Source organism: Balaenoptera borealis (assembly GCF_965194805.1).
Source record: "Balaenoptera borealis genome assembly, chromosome: 19".
NCBI classification, from domain to species: Eukaryota; Metazoa; Chordata; class Mammalia; order Artiodactyla; family Balaenopteridae; genus Balaenoptera; species Balaenoptera borealis.
In genome coordinates this window covers 4,759,722-4,779,887 of record NC_138878.1, presented here as the reverse complement: position 1 = coordinate 4,779,887, position 20,166 = coordinate 4,759,722, and the positions used below count along the sequence as shown (strand labels likewise).

Here is a 20,166-nt window from a genome sequence, read left to right as displayed (position 1 = left end):
GTCACACGTGATTCACTTCATCAGGTACCCGAGACAAGGACCATTCCTCTCTTCACATGTGATCAGAAACCTAGGTCCCGCCCCAGGGCCCTGTGTCATTCCCAGGGGGTGTTTTCCCTGCAAGAGGGCAGACTCTTCACCGGAGCCACAGAGCTGCGGAGGAAGCGAACCTGACGCGCTGAATGTCGAAAGCCAAGTAAGGGGACACAGCCTAGCCTGAGAAACTTGATCGTTCAAAACCAGGCTCAGGTGACAAGTTTATTCAACCCCTAAATGTGGGTCCAAAGTGCCTCCCTCTACAAAACGTTAGATGGTGCTAGAAACCGCTTCACACACACACACACCTAACACCCAGCAGCGGAGCACCGGCAGGCTGGGCAGCTCACTTCACCGTCACTCGCCACGTCCCCGGGGGCCCGTGCGTGGCGGAGCCCTCGGCCGCCTGGAGCCCCCGCTTTCCAGCACGACACTGTCGGCTGGAGGGGATCCTGGCGACACTGACCTTCAGGACGGGGCTCCCAGGACTTCTCAACGTGCCCCTGGGAGCACGAGCTACAGGAGAAACGACTACCGTGTCCTCCTTCCTCCAACGTGGACTCAAATCGCTTCTGAATGTCTCCCGCAGTCACGAAGGCCTTCAAAAAGCAGGAAGGTGTGCACCCTGGCCCGTTTCAACCACAAAAGGCACAGCTTATCCAGGACAAAGGGCTCCCTGGAGGTGGGGGGCAGCTTCCCCGGGCGTCAGAAGCCCATGCGGGGCTTCTTCCAGTGCGGCTGAGAGCCGGAGCGGACGGCTGCCCGCTGTCGGGAGGGGGTGGCCCGGACGCTGGAGGCCTGGGAGGAAGGCACAGAGGCAGCCCCCGGGGCGTCCCCTCGGAGCGGCAGCTCAGCCATGTAGTCCCGGAGGGTCTGCTGCCGCTCCGAGGGGACGCCCCGGGCCCACAGCTCCTGGGTGGACTCCTGGGAGGGCGGGGTCACTGGGGGCTGAGGCCTGGCCTCGGGCAGTGTCCGCTCTGGGCTGGGAGGGGGGCTGGCGGCGTCTGAGAGGTCTAAGTGGCCGCTGAGTGAGGAGAAGGTGCTGGACAGTTGAGTCCGGCGCTTGTGCCGCTTGGGCTGTTTGCCGGGCCCCGAGCCGCTGCCCCGCCGCCTCTCCCACCAGGCCGCCGCCTGGCCCTCCCAGGCTGCCTCCAAACGCTCGCTGAGCTCGTCCTCGGGGCCTGGCTCGGGGGCGGGGGCCCGCTCTTCCGTGGGGAGCAGGCCCAGGTCCCTCGGCTGCAGGAGACGCCCTTTGGCCATGGCCGTGCGAAGACCCTCTGGCGCTTTGCCCTCTGTCTTCTGAGGCTCAAAGCAGCCCAGCAGGCGGCGGTGGGAGAAGGTGGGTGCAGCCCACACGGGAGGAGCCGGGGGCACCTCCAGCAGGGCCTTCAGCCACCGGCTGCAGGAGGCAGTGGCCTGGGGGGTCCAGGAAGCCGTGGGGGCAGGAGAGTCAGGCCCGGGCTCTCCCTGGAGGTGGAGGCGCTGGTGGAAGACGTCTCCAGCCGCCGAAAGTTGGAAGAGTGACAGCACCGGCGTGGAAGTGGAGGGTGGGATGGCGGCGGCCAGACCTGGATGTAGAAGGACCGTGACCCCACAGCCTGGTGCGGGTGCGGCTCCTCAAACCCACTCCCCTGCCCCAGCGCACCTATGGCTGGTGCTTTCAGACGTTCCTGCAGCCGCCACTGACTCTTGGGCTCCAGCAGGGGGAAGGCAGAGAGGGAGTCGCTCCTGGAAGGGAGAGACTGGGGGGGCCCTGCCAGCCGGGGCGTGGAGGCCCCCTCTCCTGGAGGAGGGACAGACAGCTGAGGCCCTGCCCGGGCCCGGCCCCGCCCGCCCTCCTGCCCGCCTCCCGCCCGCACCGGCCCCTCACCTGCGACGTGCAGCAGCTGCAGCTCCCCACCCTGGCCCGCCAGGAGCAGCGGCCGCGGGAGGCCTGTGCGGGGCGGGGGCAGCAGCTGGGCCAGCAGGGGCGCGGAGGGGAGGCCGTGGTTCCACTTCAGCAGGGGCACCAAGGGGAGGCGCTCATCCACCAGGTAGAGCGAGAACTGGGGGCCCAGGAAGAAGACAGAGGGGACGTGACTGAGGCGTGGGAGAGAGGGACGGGACAGGTCCCCCTGGGTGGCCCCCTCCAGGGCCCCATGTGGCTCTCAGGGTAAGTCTCAGCACTCCGGGACCGGCCCTGACCGCCTCTCCAGCTTCAGCTGCCCAGCCCCGCACAGGAGGCACCCCCGAGCAGGTGGCACCGTCCCCTGTCCTGATGGCCTTGCTGGGAGAAGGGCTCTTGAGAGAGGCTTTCACCCAGCCTCCCCCAACCTCACCTGACCCTGGCACATACGCCCGAGACACACCCACTAACACCCAGGGTCCTGAGGGGGCGGGGTGGAGCCAGACCTCCTCTCCCCTTCCGGACACGGGGGGACTGTCCAGCTCTGGCCGCTGCCCCCCACGCCCACGCCCTTCCCCCTTCCCCAGCAGCTGTCCAGGACCGTCTCCATTGACCGCCTGAGACGGTGCAGGACGGAGAGGAGGGGAAGGTGTCGCTCACCTGGGTGCAGATGAGGTGGAGCGTGGGGTGCAGGCACTCGGGGCCGCACTCCCCCAGGTACTGGGTGAGCAGGACCCGCTCCCCTTTCTGGCACGATGCTTCTGCCCCTCCACGAAAAAGCAGCAGACCACAGCCCGGCGGGCCCTGGGGGACACGGCCAGGTCAGCCAGCCCACGGTCCGCCATGTGTGGTGCCACCTGCTGCAGCTGGCCCGGGGCTCGCTGGCCCTGCAGCTCACCACGCCCTCTCGGGGGAGGCCCCCCACCCCATCCCCGCCATGGACCTGCTCTGCCCCCTCACCTGAGTGTCCACCATCTTCACTCCGGTGCGATCACCCACAGTCAGCACTCGAGGGTGGGCAGTGAAGTCTGCCCAACGCCAGGGAGAGGGGTCCCGGAACACAAGGGTCTCGGGGTCCTTGTAGATTTGCCGCAGCCTTGGGGAGACAGGCCAGCCATGGTGGGGAGACCGGCTGATGGGGGGAGACTGGGGTGACCTGGCCTGGGGTCCAGGACATGGGCCGGGTTCTGCGGGAGCTGCTGGTTGGGGTGGAGGGTTTTTATGGGGAAGGGGCGTTACCCGTCCTGGGGAGTCCACAGACAGATGGCTCCGGAACGGCTGCAGATGGCCAGCTCTCCAGGCAGGTGAGGGCTACAGGGCACACATGTGATGAATGCCAGGCCACCCCCTTCTCCCACGCCCATCTCCACGCAGACCAGCCTCAGTGAGCCCCTCACCTGAGGCTGATCCCTGTGGCCCCCTTCTCGACCTGCAACACCTGGACAGGGGCCGGCTGCCCCTGCTTACTGACCTTCCACAAGGCACAGTGGTAGTCAGAGCGGACAGCCAGCAGAGCTGAGGGATGGAGAGGGTCAGGGTCAGGGTCAGAGTCAGGCAACAGGTCAGTGAGTGGACGGGGGAGGTGTCTATGGGCCTTACCTTCTCCCTGCACGGTGCGGGTCACCACCTGCCGGACAGGTCCCCGGAGCCGGATATGGCCAGGGCCTCCGAGAACCCGGGGCTCACTGCCTGGGGTCAGGCTGACCTTCTGGAAGTCTGGGCATCTCGCTAAGGATAAGTTCACGCGTTATGGCCACTCAAGGCTCCCAACTTCCCGCCTGTCCCTAGAGCATGCCCAGCGAGGGAGGATACACAGCCTGTCCAGGGCGCCTCCTGCGGGGTAGACCAGCTGCCCAGCCCCGGGCGTCCTGCCGGGCACCCAGGCCAGTGCGCCCCCAGTGAAGGCGTCGTCCAGGAGCAGCTGCTCCCAGCGCAGGGCCAGCTCCTCGTGCAGCAGCTCCCCCAGGAGGCTCGCCACCGACGTGCTGAGGATCGGGCCCCCAAGGATGGAGAACCGGCGCTGGCGGTGGCTGAGGTAAGCCCAGGGACAGCTGGGGGCGGGAGGAGGAGGGTCAGGCTGTGGCTGATGGGGAGGAGGGCTGGGTGCCATCCCGAGGGAGGCCAGGCGTAGCAGACGCATTCTTCATCACCCTAGAACTTCCTCCTCCGGGAAACCAGCCCACCCCGTTCCCGTGCTGCAGTCACACGATCCAGGCCTGGCCACGTGGAGTCCGCCATCGCCCGGCCACAGAGATCGGCTCACGATGGGCATGACACCCAAGCCCAGCCAAGCCGACCACACCGCTCCCGGGACTTGTGCTGGCGCCTCAGGAAGGACACTAGCCCTTCCCCTGGCATCATAAACCACCTTGCTGCCACCTGGAAGCAGCCTGTCTAGGAATTAAGCCAAGCAGAGGCAAGAGGATGAGAAAATGAAGAGCCCTATTAACACCTGAACAGCTGGATGCAGCCGTGCCTGCAGCGCATGAGCTTCCGTTCTTTTCTCCCTCACGCGGCCTGTGCAGCTGGGAGCTCTGCATGGGGCAGCGTGGCCCGCGACTGCACGGGGCGTGTGGAAGCAACCTGATGGAAACCAGCATCCAGGCCCTGGTTCCCTCCACAGCCCCACCACCAGCTAGGCATACCCATCCCGTCCTGTCTCACTAGCCACTTGCCCCCAGGGCTGGTGTCCACCGAGGTCCTGGAGCAGCCTCTTCACGCTGACCACTGTCTTCTTCTTAGAGCGGCCCTGTGTGGAGAGGCCTCGTCAAGCTCACACGCCCTAGGGCTTACCCCGACGGGAAGTGGGGAGCCCCCTCTCCCGGCTGGCGAGGGGTTACTCACCCGTGCTCCCTCCAGTTTGAAATTCTCCAGCATCAGCTTCCCCAGGGGTGCAAAGGCTATGTCCCCATGGTCCCACAAGAACCGGCTGAGCTGCAGGAGGAAAGGAGGCCAGGTCACTAGGCACAGCCCCGGCCGCGTGGCACTGCGCGCCGTGGGGCCGCTTACCTGCTCAGTAACGTCCAGCACGGCTTGGGGCTGTCTACGGAACTGGTAACCTCCCCGGAAAAGCAGATCCTGGGCGGTCACGCCAGGGTCCCAGGGATCTGAGGGAAGAGTGAGGCCGCGGAAGGGCCCGGAAATGGAACCAGGTGTCCTAGGTGCCTGGAGGTGCCAAGGGCCCTGTAGGGCAGAATCAGCAGGGAGAGGAAAGGCCTCGCGCGGGAGCTGGGGGAGAGGAGCAGCGGGGAGCAGCTTGGGAGGGGGCCCCAAGGCCGAGATCCTTACCGGGACCAGGAGGCAGCAAGGGCAGCGGCCCAGGGGTGTCCGGCTCCCAGAGCAGGCCCTTGGCCACGTGCGGCGCCGCGTTCTGAGGAAACACAACCGTGGCCACAACAGAACAGTGAGTGTGCGCCGGGCCAGGCGCTGCCACCCACTCTTGTCTTTTATTAACTCATTCAATCCTCCCAAGGCACCGGCCAAACTGGTACGACGGTCATCGTCACTTTAACGATGAAGAACATGGAGGCACAGCGAGGCCGTCCCTTGTCCCAGGCAGCAGCCACTAAAGAGAAGGGCTGGGATGTGAACCCAGGCAGTCTGACTTCAGTCTGTGCTCTCGACCTCCAGGCTGCACAGGCTCTCGCAGGAGCCCCTGGCCTTTGAGCCTCACTTACACTCAGGAGACCTTGTGGTCACTTACTTGGGACACCCACAGGCTGCTCCATCCCACTGCGGGGCTGGCCTGAGACAGCTCAGCTCCACACCTGGGGACCGAGGAGGAGGCTCCCGCAGGGGCGGGTCTGATGTAAGTCCTTCCTTGTCAAGGGAGCCCCTCCCGCCCAACGCCAGTGTCTCTTTTAAATTTCTCGCCCACTTGCCTCTGCCGGGCGTAATCCTTAGCCAGCCTGTCTCCAAGTGGCAGCCAGATGGCTTAGGCTTCCGGGGAAAGAGCCGGCGTCCTTCGTGTCCCAGGAGATCTCCCCTCCCCTCCCCACCTCACCCCTACTGTACGGTTTCGGCATCCTTTCGGTTTCGCTCAGAGCTGTTCTCACTTTGTAATGATTTTATCCTTTGGTCTATTCACTGTCTATTCTCACTCAACCTAACTCTGTTCCATGGGGCAGGGAGCGCATCCGACTTACTCACTCTGGATTCCCAGGGCCTGGTAAGGCACCTGGCACATAGTAGGGGCTGTTCAGTGAGTATCTGTTGAACAAATAGAGGAAGAAAAGACGGGGGCCAACAGCTCCCGCTCAGTAAATCCTCTGCGGTTGGCAGGGCATCCTAGGTCCCCAAAGGAGGGGATTCTGGCTCAGCCTGTGTCTTAGCAGATTTGTGCCAATGCCACCCCACCCTGCACTCCTGCCAACTGGTGTGAATGCTAGGATAGGGGGGCCAAGGGACGGCACCCACCCTGCAGCCACCAAGGCTCTCCCTGCCATCCTCACCTCAGGACCTTGGGGCAGGGACTCCGGCAGGGTCAGCGCGTCTCTCCAGCTGCACATGAAGGACACGTCAGGGACATCGCTCAGACCAAGGGGGCCAGTCGTAAACAACGAGGGAGGGAGGGAGCTGGGGAAGTCCATCCTGGAAAACAGGAGCCACCCTGGCCTTCCTCAGAGACCTGAACCTGACAGCCACTTCCGGGGCTCCTGGGAGGGTGAAGAGTGCCCTAAGAGGAGAACAATTTCTTTGGGGAAGCAGATAACAAAGAACAAATGACTATGTCGCCTAATGCCTGACAGTAATAAGTGCTACGTTAAAACCAACCAACCAGCCAGGAGGGAGGGGATGGCGGTGGCCGAGGGGTGTGGTCTTAGCATCGGTAAGAAGGTGGCGCTCGGCATACCCTGAGCTAATGACAAGGCTGCTGGGAAGAGGGTACAGCAAGTGCAGAAGTTCTGGGGCAGGAAGTGTGGGAGAAACAACTGGGCAGCCATGGAACGAACTAGGAGGTGAGTGACGGGCCGAAGTCAGACAGGTGGCGAGGGGTCCGCTTCCAGCATGCTCTTATGTATTACGTTATAATTACACGTTCATAGACTACACACCCCACACTCTACGCTACGCTCCCAAGACAAACTCAAGTTCCCCAAAGCCAGAGACGAGTCTTATCTGTCTGCCTTCCCACTGTCAAGTACAGTACCTTCCAAAAAAAGGAACTGACTGTGTGTTGAATAATAATAAACTTATGTCAAAGGGCTTTGGTAAGTACAAAGTGCTCCAGAAGAAACAGCCATATCATCCCTCTTTTTTGTTACCTGCAAAAATAAGAGCAGTGCCCACTTACTGAGCGCCAGCATCTGCCAGACACGGCACTACGTGTTTTATTCTTCTGTCCCGATTATGGAGTTCAGAAAACCGAGGCTCGGGAAAGAGCAACTTGTCGGAGGCCAACAGCCTGATCCCTGCCCTGATTCAAAATCCAAGTTCTGAACCACTACTCTCCCAGGCATCCAGAAGCAAACACCAGCCTTAGAGTCTCAGTAAGCAAAAACTTTCCCCCTCGGAACTGCAGCTGCATTGTATCCATTCAGTTTGTAACCTCCGGACATCCATGTACCCTCGGCACCTGGCAAAGTGCCCACCACACAGTAAATGCCGGTAAATACTTGCCAACTGAGTGAATGTGTGTTTCTTAGGGCACGTGTCAGCCTCATTCTAATTGTGGTTTATGGGTACAGCCTTATTTCTTCTTCGAGACTGCTCTCCAGGGGCAGGAACTGTATCTGATTCATTTCTGAGTTACTGGCATCTGGCTGTTGCTGTCATTCTCTTCCGTAGCAGGAGAGGACAGTGGCGGGAATGCGTCTTTTCACTGCAGGACCCTTTCACACTATCTCTCCACTTAAAAGGAACACCATTGCCCTTCCTACCCACCTACAAAATCCTCCTCATCCTTCAGATTTTCAGTCAGGAAGCCTCTCCCAGTTCTCCCAATCCTATCCCACAACACCCTGCATCCCTCCTCCAGAGCACACATTGCAATGTGTGATTAGATATTTAAAGGTAAAGCTATTTAATTCCAAACTGCTCTAAGAGTCCCCGTGGGGAAAAGACTTTATCCCCAGTGCCTTGGTACTTACTACGTGGTAACAATCAGTACATAAAAACTGAAGGAACAGGGCTTCCCTGGTGACGCAGTGGTTAAGCGTCCGCCTGCCAATGCAGGGGACACAGGCTCGAGCCCTGGTCCGGGAAGATCCCACATGCAATGGAGTAACTAAGTCCGTGGGCCACAACTACTGAGCCCGTGCTCTAGAGCCCGTGAGCCACAACTACTGAAGCCCGTGCGCCACAACTACTGAAACCCGCGCGCCTAGAGCCCGTACTCCTCAACAAGAGAAGCCACCGCAACGAGAAGCCCACTCACCGCAACGAAGAGCAGCCCCCGCTCGCCACAACTAGAGAAAAACCCGCGCGCAGCAACGAAGACCCAACGCAGCCAAAAATTAAATAAATGAATAAATAAATCTAAAATTTTTTTTAAAAAACAAAAAAACAAAAACTGAAGGAACAAATCCAGGAATGAATGAAGGAGCGGAAAAAGGAACCAAACAGCCTCAAACAAACGCAGGCAGGCTGAAGGCGCTGGTGGAGCCCACGACCTCAGAGAAGCCCCGAGACAAGACAGCCTCGACTTCCCGCCCTCGCCCTGGGCTCTCCCGGCCCGTTTAGACCGCCAAGCCTGCAGAGTCAGTCGGGTCTGCATTCATGCCAGGCCGGGCACGACAAAAAGTGCGCCTGCAATGGGATGGGAGAGGGGATCCGGGCGGCCCTTCCCCTCAGACATCTACTCGCCCACTCCCTCCCTATCCACCTCTTCCCACTCCACCTCCAGGCCCCAGAATTTCAACCCAACAACAGCAGAGGTCTCGCATCAAGCGCCGTGTGCCAGACAGCTGTTGCTACCACGCTTTACATCAGTGGGACGCTCCCCACTCCATGAGCCAGCGGCTGCCAATAACCCACTTTGTAAAGACTGGGCGACTTGTCCCAAAGCCACAAAGCCTGGGGCCCGTGGACTTGAGCAGAGGGACCTGCCTCTCTGTCCCGTCCGGGCGGCGCGCGCACTTACGTGGCCCCGGCCGTGCCGTGCTCGTCTGGGAAATGAACCTCCGCGTGACGCTCGCCTGACCCTCGTGCCACGAGGTATCCCGAGCAACCTAGCTCCGGCGCCCTCGACAGGACCGCCCCACAACGGCGTTTACCCGTCTCTTGGGCTGGGCCGGAAGTGCTCCCTGGAAAGCAGGAAGTCCCGCCTCCCAGCCTGGCCTCACGGGCGCTCCAGAGCGCCACCTCCCGGGCGGAGGGGGAATTCGAGTGCAGGCGGCGCTGTGGGCAGTAGAAATCAAATGCCTTCAAATCCCAATAGTGAAGTCCAGGTTGACGGGCGTGCGAACCTCACCTCTGCTTAACTAACTTCCTACTTTACAGGACTGTTGCATTAATTCACTCAACAAACACTGAGCACCTACTATAAGCCAGGCACTTTTTTAGTCAGTAGGAATCCTACTGACTGTCTTTATATCCTGTGAAGCAGGCTTTCCAAATAGGAGTACAGGTACTGCTGGGAATGCATGAGGCTTTCCCAGTAGTCAGGCAAATACAGCTTTAGGCACTGGTTCCCAGATTCTAGCATGCATCAGCATCAACTGGAGGGTGTGTTAAAACAGAGTTTCTGATTCAGTGAGTCCGGGGTGGGACCTGATAATTTGTATTCCTGAGTTCCCAGGTGACGCTGATACTGCTTGTCTGGGGGCCAATCTTTAAGAGCTACTGTGCGATCATAAACATTACCCTTATCCAGCCCAGTAGTTTTCAGACCTAAGCGTGCATCAGAATCCCCTGGAGGGCTTGTTATAACCATTTGCTGGACCACACCCCCAGCGTTTTCAGGTTCAGTAGGTCTGGGATGTGATCCAAGAATTTGCATTTCTTTTTTTTTTTTTATTCAACTTTTTTTTTCATTTAAATGAATTCCTCTTAGAATTTAGTCCCAGAAAAAAACTTTCTCCTTACAAACTTTACGCTGCTTTTTTTTTTAGAATTCCACATATTACTTATTTTAAATTTAATTCCTTTTTTTTTAATTGGAGTAAAATTGCTTTACAATGTTGTGTTAGTTTCTGCTGTACAATGAAGTGAATCAGCTATATGTGTACCTATATCCTCTCCCTCTTGGACCTCCCTCCCACCCCCACCCCCATCCCACCCATCTAGGTCGTCACAGAGCACCGACCTGCGGTCCCCGTGCTATAAACAGCAGGTTCCCACTAGCTATCTGTTTTACACATGGTAGTGTATTTATGTCAAACCTAATCTCCCAATTCGTCCCACCCTCCCCTCACCCCCCAAATTTGCATTTCTAATGAGTTTCCAGTGAGGCTGATGTTGCTGGCCCAGGCACCACACTTTGAGAACCATTACTTTAAATTAGAGTCAATTTCCAAATTCTTGGCTTCCATCCATATAGATTTTATCTGGGAGGTGCTTGGCTTCGGATGGTTCGAGCTTTTTGCTCCTCTGTGGAGTGTTGCCTGAGATGAGTGCCGAACAAGGGGGCTATTCCAAAAAGCAGAGTCCCTGCAGGAGAAAGTTCCCGTAAGACTAAGAAAAGCAGGCTCAGTAAGAAGTAGTGATGGAAGGGTTCAGGAGAGGGGCCGTTTATATATTATATTTTTTCAATTCTTTCTTTATTATTTTTATTATTGTTATTATTATTTTTGGCTGCGCGGCATGCGGGATCTTAGTTCCCCAACCAGGGATCGAACCCATGCCCCCTGTAGTGGAAGCAGAGTCTTCACCACTGGACCGCCGGGGAAGTCCCAGGGGCTGACAGTATTGTGTTCGTTCATCTGAGTGCTGGTTACATGGCTCTGTGCCGTGTGTGGAAATTCATTGAATGATCCGTGCACTTTTCTGCGTGTATGTTATACTTCAGTAAAGAATCTTTTTTAAAAAGGAAAAAGGAAGAAAACTGCTGGCTGTGACACTTGATGTTACTGAGACTTCAACCTCTAGGTCAGCCTTCTCAGCTACCTTAGAAATAGAATCCAGAAGTCCCTCTACGAGGGCAGGGATTCTTCTGTCTGTGTTGGTCACTGACGTATCCCAAACAGCTAGAAGATGCTTCATGCATATTTGAATCAATCGAAGAGGTAATGAATGAGATGGCTCTTCTGAGAAAGTATCAACACATTTACTTAAATTGAAAAAGCTAAGTCAGCCTGTTTCTGATGAGAAGTAATTCCATTTTAGCTGAGTGCTTTGTCTATGAGAGTAAGCTTTGACGATTAAATCATTTGGAGAGTGTTTTTCATAAATGGAATAAGCTAAGTCTGCATCTCCATGGTTTTGGTGAAAACATATTGGAAAGATGATTATAATATATAATAAACTAGAAATTGCACCTTTCGTAACTCCGTGTGACTAAATAATTGGGGGATACATAGTCTTTCAAAATTATTTTAGGGGTATGTATGCCAAAAAAATTGAAGGCCTTTTATACTAGTTTCCTATTGCTGTTGTAACAAATTACCACAAACTTAGTGGCTTTAGACAACAAAACATCATACAGTTCTGGAGGTCAGAAGCCTGAAATGGGTCTCATTGGGCTAAAATCAGGCTGTCAGTAGGGCCGTGTTCCTTTCTGAAGGCTGTGGGGAGGCTTCTTTTTTTTTTTTTTTTTTTTTTTGCCTTTTTCAGCTCTGAAAGCTGCCTACACACCTTGGCTCATGGCCCCCTTCCATCTTCAAAGGCAGCAATGGCCAGTTGAATCTTTCTCACAAGGCCATCTCTCTGATTTTGACTCTTCAGTCTCTTTCTGGTTTAAGGACCCTTGTGATTACATTGGGCCCACCCAGATAATCCAAGATAATCTCCCTCTCTTAAACTCAGCTGATTAGAAGCCTTAATTCCATCTGCAACCGTAATTTCCCCTTGCCATATGATGTAACATAGTCATAGGCTGAGGCGATCAGGATGTGGACATCTTGGGGGTACCATTATTTTGCCTCCCACATCACTATTCACATCACCCATCCAGCTTCTGCTTGGGGAGGCCAATTCCATTTCCTCCTTCCTTCTTTCCTTTCTATAAACAAGCTGTCAGGTTTCCTCTTGTTACTGATATATACTTAACATGCAGTAAAGTGTACAAGTCTTAAGTGTACACTCATCAAGTTCTTACATACATATAAACCCACATAACCACCACCCAGATCACGACAGAGAACATTTCCATCACTCCAGAAAATTCCCTGGTGCCACTTGCCAGTCAATACCTCCTTGAAGAAATTACCATGATTCTGACTCATCACCACAGATTAATTTTGCCAGCTCCAGAACTTTATATAAATAGCATCATGTGAAAGATAGTCTTTTTAGTCTGGCTTCTTTCACTCAACACACATATGTGATTGTGAGCACAAAAGTAGCTTGTTTATTTAAAAAAAAATATTACTGAGTAATAGTCTATTGTCTGAATATATCACCATTTGTTTGTGCAGTTTCCTGCTGGTGACGTTTCTGGGTTTGGTGACTCTGGTGAAGTCTTTGTGGATTTGTGTAGCCATCATTCCACTACTGAACACCTGCTATGCTGTCCCTCTACTAGGTATAATTCTGCTCTCTGGGCTACACATGAAAAAAACCCCATAATTCCTGATGCCAATCCTTGAAACGTTTGGGAGTTTGAATCTATGCCGCTCCCCTCAGCTGCTCTTCCCGAGTCAAATGTTACTGGTTCTACCAGCTGCTGCTCCTATGCCTCCGTATCCACACTGCCCCAATCCTGGCTAGTGTTCTCAGACCCAAAGGTAGCAATCAGCAGCAGCAAAAAGAGTGACAAAGCTTACAGACTGTAAACTGAAAAATTGGTCACGTTTTCCCATTCACTGGCTCCAAGACTGTTAAAATTTCCAACCCCTTCAAGCAACTGTGTTGCATCGTAGCAGGCCATGTGTAACTCGTCTTCATCCCTAACTTCGTTTTATTTTTGTTATCTCTCCTTCATCCCTAGTCCCTCATCTTAACGAATTGTTGTCTTGCGATATTTTTAGGAACCAACCCCAAATCCCTTCTGGAAAAAAAAAAAAAAAAATCGGGGGGTGGATGGGTGGACGGTACCAAATGAGTAATTTTAGCTAGAGCACACATGGAGCACTTACAGTTGGTTTCAGGAAGGCCTACGGCGAACAGTTCTTAAATGTAGGTCCTAAAGATTCTGTGGGGCTGCTGCAATTGAAAACACCTTCATTTATCGAAAGAGGACCGACTTTCCGCCTCCCCCTGCCCCTACGCCCCCTGCCCCTACGCCCCCGCCCCTACGCCCCCGCCAGGCTCAATTAAGCAGCTGGGGGCAGGCTGGCATGACGTGGCGTGATTTGGGAGGCATCCTAGGACGGGAGCAGGGGTGAGGTGCTGGACTTGGGTCCCCAGACCCCTCCCCTGATCTTTGCCTCCCCAATACCAGGCAAGGGCCGAGAAGAAGCTAATGGGAGTGCACAGTGCCCCATCCCCACCTCCCACCTGAAGCCCCGCCCCCCGGAGGTAGGCTGTTGGCCAGGTGGCCACTCAGTCCACATCCAACGGTCTGGGAGACTGGCCTTCCCATTGGCTGGGCACACTGTCGGCCGCAGCTTTATGGGCTCTCATTGGCTAGGAGCGAGGTACGAGGCGGAGCTCTCCATGCGCTGTCTGTCGTGCCACGTGCTCCCCACGCGCGAGCTCGCTCTAGCATGTAAAAGGGCGCGGGTGGCGTGAGAACGTGCCCACTGTCCTCTCGGGTCCTCGCATCCGGCCATGGCTTCACAGGCCAGCGCAGCCCTGGGCACGGACACCGGGGCCCGCAGGAAGACCCGCCTAGCGGCGTCATTGCAGATCAGCCCCGGGCCCAGCCCCAGGAGGCCTTCGGCCAGCCTGGGCCCAGACCCCTGGGAGACCGCGCCCTCTCCCAACTCGGACGACGCCGAGCAGGGCGGGCAGCTCCAGGCCTCGGCGACGGGGCATGGTGGGCCCGGGGTGGGGGCCCGTGCCTGGGGACTGGGGGCAGCCCGGGCACGGGAAGACTCGAGGGGAAGGATGGGGGGGTCCCCGAAGGTCTCCTTTCCGTCCGCAGGGCCCGCCGGGGAATTCCCGGCGGCGGCCAGACAGCTGGGCCTGCAGCTCAAAGACCCGCCACCGGGCCAGGCCGTGGCCTTGCTTACTCAGTGCGCGGCCAGTCTGGGAGTGTCCCTGATCTTCCGAGAGGACCAAACAGCAGGTGAGGCCCAGGAGGCTGGGACGGCCGTGTGCCCTGGGCCGACCCCAAATGAAGCAGGAGATCTGTGAGTTGGGCCTGAGCCTGGTGCCCGATGGTAGGCCCTGCTGTGAGCAGCGTGGTGCCAGGAGCACCAGGTACATCAGATTTCTAACTGGCAGGTCATGGCCACATCTGAAGCTTGGGTTGGTTAGAGGACCTGCCTCAAGCTACCCCAGCCTTTCGGCAGGCTTTTTTGAGGGCCAGTTACATACAGTTAGAGTTGCCATGCCGGCACTGGAGAGGAGATACCTGAGTGAGGGCCAGCCCCAAAGTCAAAGACATTATCAAACACAGCTTGATGATGGCAACACTGCAAAGAGATGTAATCATTACAATCCTCCCCCTGCCCTCCCCAAGAGCAATACACCAGGTCCTAAATTCAGGTTCCCAACTTTAAGCCAGCACATTCCCTGCTTCTCATGAGGCAGCAAGAGAATCATCCCTTAAGCTTTTGGGAGCATTTGTAAAACCTCCTAGGAGAACCCCAACGGAACAGCTCAAAAAGAGATAATGTATTAAAAATCTACCCGGGATTTGTTTTAATCAGGTATGGTAAGACAGCAGTCGTGAGAATGACTGCCGTGAAGGAAGAAGTAAATACAGATTCCTAGAAACAGGAGGCACAGCTTGCCATGCCGGACCATGTGGGAAAGGATGGGGGTGGTCAGGAGGTAGAGGAGAGGGGAGAGCACAACCCAGAGCCTTTATTGGGGTTTTCTTGGGACAGAATGGTTGAGGCAGGGTAGGAATGCAGAGTAAGTTTAGGATTGAGGAAGGCAAGACAGTAAGTTTAGGGGTTGGGGGTTGGTTCCTAGTTGTCTAGTACCTGACCTGGGGGGTGATTTAGGGTATGGGGAGTGTTGGCTTGTGCGAGAGTTTGGTGGTTGGGGTGTGAGCTCTGGATTCGTTGGTTTCTATATGAAAGGGCGTGCTTGCGGGGGACTCATTTGCTATGTCCAGGAATTAGCTAGCCCTGGGAGGGTCGGTCTCTCCAGGATCAAATCTCCAAGTGCCAGAGCATCAGGAATACAGAAATAAGGCAATCGATTCAACAGCAATGATGCTAGCTAACATTCGTGAGTTCTGGATGATGGGCCAGGTGTTGTTTGAAAGCCTTCAGACAGTAACTCACTGAGTCCTCACAAGTATTTCTCGAGGGAGCACAATACCGTTACCAGCACTTCACACATGGGGAGACTGAGGCCAGAGAGGCCGTAGCCGAGAGGGGGCAGTCTGCTTTCAGAGCCTGTGCTGAACCACTGGGTAATATTGCCCCTCCCTTCTGCCTAAGGTCCCCCTTTCCACTGTTTACATGCGTAGGCATATTTTCAGTCATTTTTATTTTTTATTTTGGTAAAATTTCAAAGGATAGTATAAAAGAACTCCCCTAAACTCTTCACCCAGATTCTGCAGTTCACATTTGCCACACTTACTTTGTGTATGTCTCTCTGTCTCCCTCCCTTGTATATATTTATATATAAATATCCATGTTAATTTGTCGTGCACAATCTGAACACTGATTTACTGTTCCTTAAACACTTCAGTATATATTTCCTAAGAACAAGGACATCAGCTTATATAATTGCAGTACAATGATCAAATTCTGGAAGTTGAACATTGATATGATCCTATTAGTTAATTACCATTCACATTCAAATTTTGCCACTGGTCACAATAATGGCCATTTTTTCCCAACCCAGCATGACCTACCACATTAGCTCTTACACCTCTTTAATCTCCTTTCATCTGAACCATTCCTCGGAGTGTCTCTGGCTTCAGGACATTGATGTCTTTGAAAAGTAAGGGCCGGTTGTTCTGTAGAAATTCCATTCACTTGGGTCTGTTTCCTCAGGATTGGGTTCAGGTGATGCGTAACCAGCAGGAGCGCCTGTAGAAACCTCGTGCCCCTGGCTGTGCATCCCACCAGCAGACCTGAGATCTGTTTGTCCTACCCCTGGGATGTCAGATGGGAGGGCCTGACTAGGGTGGCGTCTGCCAGGTGTCTTCACTTCCCCCTGGGTGCGTCATCAGTCATCCGAGGGGGGCATCTCCAGATGGTGTGACTATCCTGTTCCCCAGAACATCATCACCTCGTGGTTCTAGCATCCTTTGATGATTGTTGCCAGATTTAATTGTCACCCTGCTGGCTGCTGTGGATTCCTGATGCTAGCCTTCCTTCTGCATCTCCTAGTTGGCATTTTTGATGCCCTTTTAAAGTAGGTGAATCTCCGTGCTAGGGAGGGGTACTGAAATGTGGGTTCTCTTCTAAAAGGGAGACCTTTGGGCAACCAGTTTAGCAGCAGGTGCCAGTAAATACCGCGAACGGAAATAAATTTATGCCCTTTGACCAAGTGATCCCAGTTCTAGGATTTTCATGTCTCTGTTGTGTCATAAGTAACACCTGAAGTGGTAGTGTTTGGAAGATGACCCTTTCAAATATAGAAAAGAAATAGAGCTATGTGTTTGGGGAAAGACAGGGGACCTTCATCCTGGGAACAGTGTAGCCCTGGATGTGGGTCCTGGCACCACCTGGGCACACTACCTGCCCTTTGTGTGCCCCCTCTGTAAAGTGGGGTCATAGGGACCTATTTCAGAGGGGCTAGTGAAGACTCTGAGTGGGCATGGCCTGGGTGGAGGTCAGCAGGCCTGTCTCCTTGTCGTCCTCACTGGCAGGTGTCATGGCCCTTCTAGAAAGGGCCCACGATGAGGATAAGGTGCATGGTGCTACTTCTCAGCCCCTCCTTCCCCAGACCCCTGCTTGCCCTTCTCTGTGTCCGTGGAGCTGGATGGGGTGGTCTGCCCTGCGGGCACCGCCTACAATAAGCCAGAGGCCAAGCAGCAGGCAGCTCTGTCTGCCCTCCACTACATCCAGCGTCGGCTGGAGAGCCCAGGTACAGGGGCAGGTGACCCAGGGCCCTGAGCCCCGGCGGGGGCGGGTGCATGTGTGTGGGGAGGGGTGAGTCGCTGCGGAGACCATCTGGGCATCAGGACCCGGCCCGTAGGGAGCTGGGGGGGGGGCGGTGTGAGCTGACCCCGGCCCTAACGTCCTTTGAAGGACGTTAGCAGTCCCTGGGGACAGGGACTGCTGGGGGCAGCCCAGGAACTTTCGGCTTCTGGAGGATGACCCCCCCGCACACACACATACACCGCTTGCCAGTGGGACTTCTTGGATTCCTGAAGGGCACAGGACAGGAGGGCAGACCCCAGCACCTACGGCAACCCGCCCCTTGTCTGTCTTCCAGAGACCCCAAAGACCCCCAGCCGGCCTCCACTCGCCCCCCTGAGCATCGGTAGGTGGGCCCCCATTGACCTGACCCCTGGCACGGGAGGGGCGTGGCCTGTGGGCCCCCCACCTCCGCCCTCTCCCTCACCCGCAGAGAACATCCTGACCCACGAGCAGCGCTGCGCGGCCGTGGTCAGCGCCGGCTTTGACCGCCTGGTGGACGCGAGCTCGCGGTACTGGGCCTGCAAGGGGACTGTGGCCGCGGTCATCCTGGAGAGAGGTAGGGCTGCCCTGCCCCTCACCTCGGGAGGCCCCTGGGCCTCTCGCTTCAGTCTAGTCATCTCTGCCCCCTTCCCCGCAGAGGTCCCGGGCGCCCAGGGCCACGCCAAGGAGATCTACCAGCTGGTGGCGCTGGGCACCGGCGGTGGCAGCTGTGCCAGGTGGCTGGACTTCTCGGGCCGACAGCTCCACGACTGCCACGGGCTGGTGGTGGCCCGCCGGGCCCTGCTGAGGTGAGGGGTCGGGGGGACCCTCTGCGGCCGCCCCGGGCGGGCCGGGCCGCCCCAGCTGCCGCTCCCTCCGCCCCCAGGTTCCTGTTCCGGCAGCTCCTGCTGGCCACGCAGGGGGGCCCCAAGGGCAAGGAGCAGTCTGTGGTGGTCGCCCAGCCGGGGTCCGGGCCCCCCTTCGCCCTCAAGCCCCGGATCTTCCTGCACCTGTACGTCAGCAACACCCCCAAGGGAGCTGCCCACGACATCTGGTACGTGGCGCGCCCGGGGAGGGCCGTGTGGGCGCGGGTGGGGAGAGCGGCCCTGAGCCCCGCGTCCTCTGCAGCCTCCCGCCAGCCTCGGAGGGCGGCCTTCCGCACAGCCGCCTGCTCCGCCTGCAGGCCCACATCCAGGGGCGGCTGAAGCCCGTCTGCTACGTGGCCCCCGCGCTCCGCGACACCCACGTGGCCTGCCTCTCGGCCAGCGACAAGCTGGCACGCTGGGCCGTCCTGGGGCTGGGCGGTGCGCTGCTGGCCCACTTCCTGCCCCCCGTCTACGCCAGCAGCCTGGTCGTGGGTGAGGCCCGAGGGCGGGAGGGCTGAGGCGGGCTGGGGCAGGGCGGGGAGCGTGGCGGAGACTCAGGCCTCGTCCTGGGCCTTCTGCCCCCGCAGCCGACCCCTGCCAGAACACCCCGGCTCTGGACAGGGTCATCCACGCCCGGCCCGGCCTCGACAGGGCCTTGGGGCCGTGCCTGCCGCCCCCCTACACCCGGACCACGCTGCACCTGTTTGAGGGGCCCTCAGTGGCCCCCTCCGACCCCCCCTCCAACACCTGCCAGGGCCTGAGCCTCAACTGGAGCCTGGGGGACCCTGACGTCGAGGTGGTGGATGTGGCCACTGGGCGTGTGAAGGCCGAGTGAGCGGGGCCCGGGGGCGGCGGGAGGGGCGCCTGGCGGTGGGGGTCCCCGGCCCCCTGCCCGTGGGGAAAGAGGGAGCATCTAGCCGCCAGCCTCTTACCGGTAATGTGACCCACCCCGTGACCCCCCCGGATTGTCACGGCGTGGAGGTGGTGTGAGGGGCGTGGAGCGGGCCTGTTAGTTTTGTCCTCCCTTGCCCTCCCCCGAACTTCGGTCCCTTTCTCTCCATCCCCAGCGCTGCCCTGGGGCCTCCGTCCCGCCTCTGCAAGGCTGCCTTTCTCTGGGCCTTCCGCCAGACTGCCCGTGCTCTCGGGAAGTCCCACCTCCTGGCCTTGAAGACCTACGAGGCAGCCAAGGTGAGCCGCTTCCCTGCCCCGCAGCCCCCCTTTCTCCTGCACCCCCAGCAGGCATCCTCTCTCCACCGGCTCATCTCCCGCCCTAGGCTGGGCCCTACCAGGAGGCGCGCCAGCAGCTGTCTGTCCTCCTGGACCAGCAGGGCCTGGGGGCCTGGCCCTCGAAGCCACTGGTGGGCATGTTCAGAGACTGAAACAGACGTCCGGGCCCGAGGTCCCTGAGCCCAGGCGGAGCCCGCTGGAGGAGGGCAGTTTCTGGGCGGGGGCGCGGGGTGGGGGAGGGTGGCGCCCGGGGGCACAGGGTGAAGCTGGGGGTGGGGGGAGGGCCTGGCGTGCTGGAGAGGTGGGGCGGCTGCATATTCGGGCTTGAATAAAGAAGCTGTTTCTGGCGGTTCCGTGTGTTGTCGGCTTTCTGGCGGGGAAGAGGGGAGCCGTAGCCCCTCGGTTTGCGAAGGGAGAAGCCCCTGTGGTGGCCAGGCCTCGGCTGGAGCCCTCCTCACAGAATCACTGCGTCGTCGTCCAGCCTGCGCGCCTGGGGGCGGCGGTGTGGTGTCTCGGGCGGCGGGTGTGGGAGCGTGTCCTCCCTGGTCTCCTTCCTTTCCCAGGGCTCGCCTGGCAGGGCAGGGGGAGAAGGGTGGCACCTGGCCAGAGGTGGCAGCCACGAGGCCCGTCGAGGCAGCTGGGTCGGCCCAGCCGCTGCCGGGAAGGGTGGCTTTGGGAGGAGAGGTGGGCCCCGGGCGGGCGGCAGCCCCAGATCCTGCCCTCCGCGTCCTCTGGGTTCCCGCGAGTGGGTGGGGTAGCGCTGGGCGCCAGCAGGAGGCTCACGCAGAGCTGAGCCCAGGCTTTCTCCGGGCCGCCCCAGCTCTCACACCGGCTGAGGCTGTGACCGCCCGAGCCCCTGTGCCCGCCGGATGGGGGCTGCGTAGCCTGCCTCTCAGGCCAGGTGGGCGGGTCTCCTTCC

At 58.0% G+C, this 20,166-nt stretch overlaps 2 protein-coding genes across 9 annotated transcripts; one reads left to right on the top strand and one right to left on the bottom strand.

Annotated features, from left to right (window-relative positions):
• Positions 1 to 245: 245 nt before the first annotated feature.
• Positions 246 to 9,135, bottom strand: TAF1C (TATA-box binding protein associated factor, RNA polymerase I subunit C). 8 transcript variants are annotated; one of them, XM_082366578.1, is made up of 15 exons: positions 9,003 to 9,132; positions 6,373 to 6,596; positions 5,210 to 5,291; positions 4,931 to 5,028; positions 4,766 to 4,855; positions 4,597 to 4,670; positions 3,734 to 3,972; positions 3,521 to 3,637; positions 3,319 to 3,436; positions 3,161 to 3,232; positions 2,882 to 3,017; positions 2,582 to 2,725; positions 1,907 to 2,081; positions 1,682 to 1,819; positions 246 to 1,604 (listed from the first exon to the last, which is right to left on the bottom strand). In XM_082366578.1, exons 2-15 carry the CDS (start codon positions 6,508 to 6,510, stop codon positions 742 to 744), a joined length of 2,484 nt encoding a protein of 827 aa, XP_082222704.1. In that variant the 5' UTR covers positions 6,511 to 6,596; positions 9,003 to 9,132; the 3' UTR covers positions 246 to 741. The 8 variants fall into 8 exon arrangements, with proteins under 8 accessions (XP_082222704.1, XP_082222701.1, XP_082222703.1 ...); XM_082366575.1 differs by having other exon boundaries at positions 3,319 to 3,637; positions 6,373 to 6,576; positions 9,003 to 9,135; XM_082366577.1 differs by having other exon boundaries at positions 4,766 to 5,028.
• Positions 9,136 to 13,630: 4,495 nt separating this feature from the next.
• ADAD2 (adenosine deaminase domain containing 2) lies at positions 13,631 to 19,448 on the top strand. Its single transcript, XM_082368700.1, has 11 exons — positions 13,631 to 13,937; positions 14,046 to 14,189; positions 16,979 to 17,119; positions 17,471 to 17,518; positions 17,606 to 17,731; positions 17,813 to 17,963; positions 18,041 to 18,208; positions 18,283 to 18,512; positions 18,608 to 18,851; positions 19,088 to 19,208; positions 19,295 to 19,448. The coding sequence occupies exons 1-11, from the start codon at positions 13,730 to 13,732 to the stop codon at positions 19,397 to 19,399; spliced, it is 1,686 nt and encodes a 561-aa protein (XP_082224826.1). The 5' UTR covers positions 13,631 to 13,729; the 3' UTR covers positions 19,400 to 19,448.
• Positions 19,449 to 20,166: the final 718 nt, after the last annotated feature.

Coding starts and splice junctions, on each gene's coding strand:
- ADAD2 (XM_082368700.1), top strand. CDS start 13,730: ATGGCTTCACAGGCCAGCGCAGCCCTGGGCACGGACACCGGGGCCCGC. Junction 17,120..17,470: donor GCGTCGGCTGGAGAGCCCAG/GTACAGGGGCAG, acceptor TCTGTCTTCCAG/AGACCCCAAAGACCCCCAGC. Junction 18,209..18,282: donor GGAGCTGCCCACGACATCTG/GTACGTGGCGCG, acceptor CGTCCTCTGCAG/CCTCCCGCCAGCCTCGGAGG.
- TAF1C (XM_082366575.1), bottom strand. CDS start 6,510: ATGGACTTCCCCAGCTCCCTCCCTCCCTCGTTGTTTACGACTGGCCCC. Junction 4,856..4,930: donor TGCTGGACGTTACTGAGCAG/GTAAGCGGCCCC, acceptor TTCCTCCTGCAG/CTCAGCCGGTTCTTGTGGGA. Junction 3,233..3,318: donor GCCACAGGGATCAGCCTCAG/GTGAGGGGCTCA, acceptor TGTGCCCTGTAG/CCCTCACCTGCCTGGAGAGC.